The sequence below is a fragment of the Notechis scutatus genome, chromosome 8, assembly GCF_049901735.1.
Source record: "Notechis scutatus isolate UNSWTSFEM ecotype Mainland chromosome 8, rNotScu1.2, whole genome shotgun sequence".
In the NCBI taxonomy this organism is placed as follows: Eukaryota; Metazoa; Chordata; class Lepidosauria; order Squamata; family Elapidae; genus Notechis; species Notechis scutatus.
The window spans coordinates 9090814-9098668 of NC_142016.1; the positions used below are offsets into that span (position 1 = coordinate 9090814).

Below are 7855 nucleotides of genomic sequence, written 5' to 3' on the forward strand. Positions count from 1 at the left end.
CCTTTTAATGATTCTTTACGAATTTCATTCCTTCACGGTTAAAAGGCTGTTTCAAACTAATTGTCTCTGATAAGAAGAAGCTTTGCCAAGTTTATGCAAAGCTGCCAAGAACACAAGATAAACTTACTAAGAAAGATTTCAAACACAAAGAGTCTCCAAACACCAACCAAGATACTCCAAACGTCCACAAGGCTTGAGTGCAAAAACTTCTTTGCTTCCCGCAAAGAACTCCAGTTTCTCAGCTGGCTTTTATCTCTTAAGGGAGGGGCAGCCTTACTCCCGAGTCGCCCATGCTGCTGCAGCTGCTCTTTCCTTTGAGCAGCCCTGCGCGCACTGGGCACAGGCTCCTCGGGGACCTCTTCATCACTGCTGCCAACCTCCGCAATCTCTGAAGGCAGCATTCCACTCCCTGATGGTCCTGGCCCCATCCCTGCATCACACACAGGCCCCTCATCTGAGTCCTCGCTCTCCAAGACCTCAGCCATCCGCACCTGCTGCCAGTAAACCACAACAAGAGGGGAGAGGAGGAGAGGGAAGTAGAGAGAGGAGAAAGAGGGAGGGAAGGAGAAGGGAAGAGATGGATTGTTGATGTAAAATTGAAAATATGATGTATTATAAAGGAAAATGCATAATAATTTTTTTTTTAAAAAAAGACCATAATGGACACAGCCTATTATCGTTCTAAGTTGTGATGGTCCTAAAACAGACCACCCACATGGCAATTGGATTTTATGAGCTTTTTTGTTGCAGTCATTACACAAACACATAGGTCGTAAAGCGAACAAATTGTTTGCAATGGGGCGTTTTGCCAAAAAGCAGGTTCTACTTTGAGTTTTCAGCAAAAATGTTGTAAATCACAGTCAATTGACGACACTACAGGTGCAGCAAACAGCTAAATGCGGGCTGGTTGTCTAGCGCCCAAATGAATGGGGGAGGGGGGGCTGGCTGCTGGAACTTTGGATATGGGTCATAAGTACCTTTTGTGTGATCCATTGGAACTTTGAAGAATCACTAAGGGATCAGTTGTGAAAAAAGGACTAATTTACCTCCAGGTATCCCAGCGTACCTATTGAGCTACATGCGTATTTGAACCTCTTCCCCCACTTCCACGAAACCATTCTGGATCTTGGGCTGAGGGAGGGACAACTTCCCCAGAAACCCCTAAAGAGCTTCTTCTCAGGAACAGCTAGAGTAGAGGCCTCCAAACCTGGCAACTTTAAGACTTTAAGGAGAATTTGCCAAGTTTGGGGACCCCTGAGCTAGAGTCTTGGTTTCCCCTCTCCAAGTCCAACTCCTTCAGCCCCGCATCATGCCGCCTCTCTTCTCACACTGGCTTTGTATCTGGCAATTCTATTCCTCCCAAACTGTACAAGTTCTAGTCTCATTTTCTTCCCTTCGTCCTCCTCCCCACCCTGATCAGGAAGGACCAGAAGATGGAGAAGGTGTTTCAGAATAAGAACCCAGGGAAAATGTGCAGCAAGGTCCCAGAGATGGAAGAATGTGGTGGTCACACTCCATTGCTTCCAGCTCAAATGTCTAATGATGGGAACTGGCGTAGTCCCAAGATGCCTACAACCTCAAAGCCAGACCATTTGGAGTATCCTCGCACACCAGTTCCTTGGTCCAAACGCAAGTTCACCCACAAGCCAGCAGGTATGTATCTCCTGCTTTGGTTTCTTCTTTCTTTCTTTCTTTCTTTCTTTCTTTCTTTCTTTCTTTCTTTCTTTCTTTCTTTCTTTCTTTCTTTCTTTCTTTCTTTCTTTTTTCTTTTTTTCCCCTTCATTCCTCCATTCATTCCTTCCATCCATCCATCTCTCTCTCCCTCCCTCCCCTCCCTCCCACACAGACAAGATTTCAGCTTTTCTGGAACTTGATATTTCTGTTTTTCTTTCTTTCTTTGCATGTCCATTTGTCTTCCATCTTAATGAGTTTGATCAACGTCAGGCCCAAAGAACCAAGAAAGATACCTGGTGATTCTTCCAAGCTGAGTTCTTTATTGTTTTCACACCTGTAGACAGAATCTTGCCAAATTGAAACAAACTATCTGCATCAACAACATACTCTGGGAAGGGCTGTCTTCATTCGCTTTTTCTCACACAAAACATCTGAATTGAGTTGTCTCTTTCTCCTCATCCCCTCCTTCTCGGGAATCCATCTGACTACATTCCATCACAATCAACCCTTAATGGTCCATGGCTACATCTCTCCTCACTCCCCAGAATGTAATGTGGAAAATGTACAAAAGTGAGGCAGTACACTCAGTTGCGTATCTCCCCAGAAGTGAGATTCTCAGATTTCACTGAATTTTACCTCCTGATGAGCAGTGGATTGTAAGATGCTCATGAACAGAGATGTCAAAGGCTGGATTAATTCTACTTGGAAGGCCGGCCAAGTCTGTCTGCACAATCTCTCCATCACCCAAACAGCCAAATCCAAACCTAAAATGCAGTACTTTTCTCCAAGGATGCTTTCATTGCAAGGACACTGATCCAGTGGTAGCTGCTCTTGGATCTCTCCATCACCGTGGGAAGGGTGGGATGGGAAACCCGTCTGGGCCATAATTCTTAGCACTTTTATTTCAGCAGGTCCCACCACCTCCACAAAACAGTCAGAAAGACTAGCAGCCTTGGCAGCCATGGCAGTAGGAAGCGGAGGCCACGAAGGGCAACAGGCTGAAGACATTGTGAAGGTCAAGAAGGCCAAGACTTTGCACCCAGTGCATCCAGATAAAGTCGGAGCAGTGGATGTGGTCGAGAACTTCATAGCCCACTTTCTCACTTACCTGCGTGAGTGTCCAGAAAGGCCTGACTTCAGGGATACCACAGAACTGATTCCAGGAGATAATTATGCATACGAACAGGTATGGACAGCAACAATCAGTAAATTATTATAAACATTTGTGCTCATTTATCACAGCGTTTCCCATTTCCCAGATGTGTGAGCTTCTTTTCCCAGAATTCTTCACAATGGCCATTGTGGCTGGAGAATCCTGGAAGTTGAAATCCACCAATCTGGAAGTTATTCATCTTGGGAAACACTGGTATAGAGCAGGGGGCCATCCGCACAGGAGATCAAATGAAGCAAGATGGCAGCCATGCCTAGGTGACCAAAGCCATACCTCTTGTTAGATGCATGGAGGACACAGGTAAAAAAAAAGAGGTGGCACTTTCAATTGCACAGGTGTGTAGCCAACTTTTTGATTTAAAAAACAACGATTAAATGCCCAAGAAGGAATCATGTTAATTCTACCTAATCTAAATATGAGATCTTCTCTGAATTGTTGGTTTGCCTTTAGTTCTTATGTCCAGGTGAGCTTGAGGTCCTCCTGACCATCCCCCTTCCGGATTGCACCCAATACATGGAAGTAGAAGGCTACAGAGGCCTCTTCTACACCTTGTGCCTCTTGGAGAAGTCCCATGGCTTCCCAGCAACTTTTCTCCTGGAAGATGAGAAAACCATATCCCCAAGGAACATCATGGAGGAATTCTGGAAGCAGGTCAATGCGTTCATCGACATGGTTTATTCAGGTGAGATTTCCAGATGGGACAGCAAGGGGAATACAGGTAGTCCTTGATTTAGGACCACAACCAAGCCCCAAATTTCTGTTGCTAAGGTCATAAGTGCCTCCACGGAGGTCTATTGTAACTTCAATTGTTAAACTACTGGTCATAAGTTGAGGACTTACCTGCCTTGGGGAAGTACATAAAAGAAGAGAAGCAATAACTTGCAGCAATAACTTTCCTTCTGTATTCCATCTTGCATCGCATTCACACATTTACCTGGGGTGGAGACGCCTCTGCTTGCAATCTCTTGGGGGACGCTGTCATATTCACCTGATGAACTCTCCACCTGCTGTCTCAGTGCCTTTTCCAGGTTGGCAGGTGAGGCTGGAGAAAAAGAAGCCCAACTGTCCCACAGTTAACCTGGTCATGCTGGATGGCTGCGGCACCACGTTCATGACCGTGAACCTCATCCTTCTTCTGGAGTTCGCTGGCCAGTGGCCAGGTGCAGAAGAGGCCAGACAACCAATGGAGGACAATCTCGTGGCACGTCTGATGATGGAGAGGTTTTATTTTGTCGCCAAACAGCGTCTGGGGAGACATAATAAAGGTAACAAATCCGAGTTGGTGCTCAGCAAAGATTTTTGTTTTCATCCAATAAAATAGTTTTCTAAATATGCTAGGCAAATGTTGCTATCTTGCCAAAATAAAAACAGAACGAGTTGAAAAAGAAGTGCAGATAGTCCTAGACGTACGACCACAATTGAGCCCAAATTTTCCGTTGTTAAGAAAGTCTTGCCCCATTTTATGACTTTTCTTGCCACAGTTGTTAAGTGAATCACTGCAGTTGTTAAGTTTAGTAGCAAAAGGGGATCGCATGACCCAGGGACACTGCAACTGTCACAAATAGGGGTCGGTTGCCAAGCATCTGAATGTTGATCATGTAGCTGCAACGGATGTGTGAAAAACGAGTCATAAGTTACTTTATTCAGTGCCATTTAAACTTTGAACAGTCACTAAATGAATTATTGTAAGTCGAAGGCTATCTGTACTGAGAAACTCATTTCTCTTTTAGTAACTCCATTAATGTTTTATCCCAAATCTGTGATATCGATCTCATTCTTGTAGATACAGGTAGTCCTTGACTTATGAACAGTTGCTTAGCAACCGTTCAAAGTTATGACGGACCCCTGAAAAGCTACTTATGACCCCATTTCAAAGTTCCAAATGGTCACTGTGAGTGCATTTTGGGCACTCGGAAACTGACCTGCATTTTGGCTGTTTGAAGCACCCCACAGTCCCATAAACCACAATTTATGACAGTTGTTCCATAAACTAGCTTCTACTTCTGACAAAACCGCCCCATAGTGAACAATGACTTTGCTTAATGGTGGATTGTACAGGTTTCAACACCTGTCCGTTTCTCTCCCCTTATATTCAATATATGTCTACATTTCAGAAACATGGAGAATTTCCTTCTTTCACATGGAAAAAGAGATTTTATACCACCACAGCAGTCCTCCAGCATGTTACAGACACCACGGGTCAAAATGCTGCAGGTATGTGTGTCTAGATTACCTGACATAGTCTAAGTCAGCATGAATTTGCTGAAGGTACCTTTGAGTTAGACCAAAAAATATTTTGATTGCATCACCCCGATGGGATGATGACCAAGAACCCAGCATCTTTCAGGGGCGCCATGGCATTTCTCAGAATCTCTCGAGTTTTGGTCACTGCAGTATAAATGAGAGGTTGAGACTCTAGAACAGGGCTGTCAAACTCACAGCCCGTAGGTTGGATGCACCATGCCCACACCTGGTCTAGCAAAGGGGGGGAACGTCCCGATACGTCATGTGACGACGACGTAACGACACGAGTTTGACCCCCCTGCTCTAGAAAGAGTGCAGAGAAGATCAACCAAGATGATTGGGGGACTGAAAGCCGAAACATATGTAGGATGTTTGCAGGAATTGGGTAGATCTAGTTTAATGAAAAGAAGGACTAAGGGTGACATGGTAGCAGTCTTCCAATATCTAAGGGGTTGCCATAAAGAGTCAACCTATTCTCCCAAACATCTAAAGACAAGACACAATGGATGGAAACTAATCAACGAGAGAAGCAATCTAGAACTAAGGAGAAACTTCCTAATGTGTGAACAATTAACCAGTAGAACAACTTGCCTCTTGAAATTGTGGGTGCTCCAACACTGGAGTTTTTTTAAGAGATTGGACAACCATTTGTCTGAAACGATGTAGGGTTTCCTGCCTGAAGACGGGGTTGAAGACCTCCAAGGTCCCTCCAACTCTCTCATTCTAGAGGAGCATTAGATTAGAAGAAGCTAAAAGACCATGTTGCAGCCCTTCTAACAACGAACCATTGACATCCCCACTCCCAAATCACCCTGATAGATGAGGAAGGCCTGGACTAGAAGTAGCCTTGAACTGTGATGTTTCCCTTTTTTAAAAATGTTTCAGGAACGATTGTCTGAAGATGCTACAAGATCTGGTGGATTCTCTTAAGATGGAACACCCACTGATGTTGGCCCCTCTGAGTTCTTATCACATCCAGACGTCCTTTCTGCACACCCTCTGGAAGTGGAAGGATGACACCGACTGGAAACCTTCAGACGTCGCCTACTGCTTCGAGAGAGTCCTGGGCAATTTCATTCAGGAGGTGGCCTCCGCTCACCTGAGCCATTTCTTTCTCCCTACATGCAATCTGTTTGCGGCAAAGTTCTTCCCGCCCTCGAAACTGCAGTTCTTGTGCTCTCATCTTAGAGAGAAAGAAGCCACCGCCAAGACATCTCACCAGAAAAGTTATCCTGCTCTGGCTGTGCGTTCTGACATGACACGGCCACACTGGGCTGTTTTCAGTTGTTCTCCCTAGTGTGGCAGTTTAACCCAGGGGTCCCCAAACTTGGCCACTTTAAGACTTGTGGACTTCAACTCCCAGAATTCTCCAGCCAGCATAGCTCCGCCTCTCCATGAAGCTGCTCTTTATGAAAACACTGCCTCGACTCGGGCTCTATGGCATAGCTGGCTGGAGAATTCTGGGAGTTGAAGTCCACAAGTCTTAAAGTTGCCAAGTTTGGGGGCCCCTGGGTTAACCCAAAGATACCTGCAGCTCCCCTGAGCCAAAGAAAAGCTGGGCACCTTCTTTGTTAATGACCAAGTCGTTTAAGCCAATCCAGGTGATTCACAGTTTTGCAATTGCAGCAGGCGCTAAGAAGAATTCTTGATGGATTTCCAGAAGGCGTTCTCAGTCCTTCTTGTAAAATCCATCAATCTTTTCCATTCATTTCCAGTCACATAGTCTGTGGAGAGACTTAACGTTCATCCCATAAAAGGCCAAATATTACATCTCAAGTGACGATGGCAGGCAATCTCTTTGGATATTTTGAATTGCAGTTCCCATCATTCATGATGGCTGCGCATTCTGCAAGTGCCTGTTGAGAGTTGAACTCAAAAGGAGAAAGGACCATGGCAGATTTTGCCGTTACAGTTTGATTTATAAAAATAGGCAAAGATAAAACATACTTTGAGCCTCAGGAGAAAACCGATTCCAGAACAATGCACTGATTCATTATTGTTAGCCTGACTACCAACTGGGAACTAATTTTATTCTCCCTTTGAACTAGAAGTTGCTGCAAAGGAATGTCAATTGACATTCTTGGTGTTCCAGGACTCCCACTCCCAGAATTCTCCACTAGCTTATTAGGGGGTGCCAGAGTTTGTATTTCTTTTGAACCTTGAATTTTAAACTGAGTGACTTTTTTTCCCAAGGGCAGGAACACACTGTAAATTCAAGTGGCTTTACCCCATCGTCATCACCACCATTAATACCAACAGCAAGATTTGCAAATGTGTGAATGGCTGGCTAGGGAATTCTGGAGTTGAGGTCCACAAGTCTTAACGTTACCAAGTTTGCAGAGCCCTGGTTCAGATCATTGTTTCTTTCGTTCGTTTGCTTCTTTTCCTGGTTTGGTGGAATAGCCAAGTTAATGAGAGGCACACAGTTTGCTTTTCATGTTCTTGTTGTGGTTTTTGATGTGAATTGCTGCAATGGTTTTTGTATTCTGAAGAAATCTGTTCCATTCTTCCCTCCCTTCTCTGAAAATATACTTTTTTCTCCCCAAAAGCTGAACTGGCAGTTGCGTTTTTGTCCTTTGCGAGCTTTCTATTAAAATGTTCAAACAGATATAAATTGCTCATCATTTTCTTTTTCTTCTTTTCTCCTCCTATCAAATTGGTCTTCCAGCCTCCTGGAGAAATGAGAGGCACTACCTGGGGTTGTGCAAAAGTGTGTGGGTGGATTGTTTTTTTTCCCCCTACCCAATTTGATGGTGGTTAAGAAGT

General features: G+C 44.5%; 1 protein-coding gene across 1 annotated transcript; it reads left to right on the forward strand.

The window, feature by feature from the left end:
• Positions 1-1433: 1433 nt before the first annotated feature.
• Positions 1434-6386, forward strand: CGAS (cyclic GMP-AMP synthase). The gene is made up of 6 exons (XM_087970392.1): positions 1434-1653; positions 2586-2860; positions 3296-3527; positions 3862-4110; positions 4960-5059; positions 5975-6386. The coding sequence occupies exons 1-6, from the start codon at positions 1434-1436 to the stop codon at positions 6384-6386; spliced, it is 1488 nt and encodes a 495-aa protein (XP_087826518.1).
• Positions 6387-7855: the final 1469 nt, after the last annotated feature.

Bases quoted from the DNA above. Each gene is read 5' to 3' on its own strand.
- CGAS (XM_087970392.1), top strand. From the start codon at position 1,434: ATGGAGAAGGTGTTTCAGAATAAGAACCCAGGGAAAATGTGCAGCAAG. The intron at 2,861-3,295 runs GTATGGACAGCA...GTTTGCCTTTAG, and splicing joins ATAATTATGCATACGAACAG to TTCTTATGTCCAGGTGAGCT. The intron at 5,060-5,974 runs GTATGTGTGTCT...AAAATGTTTCAG, and splicing joins CACGGGTCAAAATGCTGCAG to GAACGATTGTCTGAAGATGC.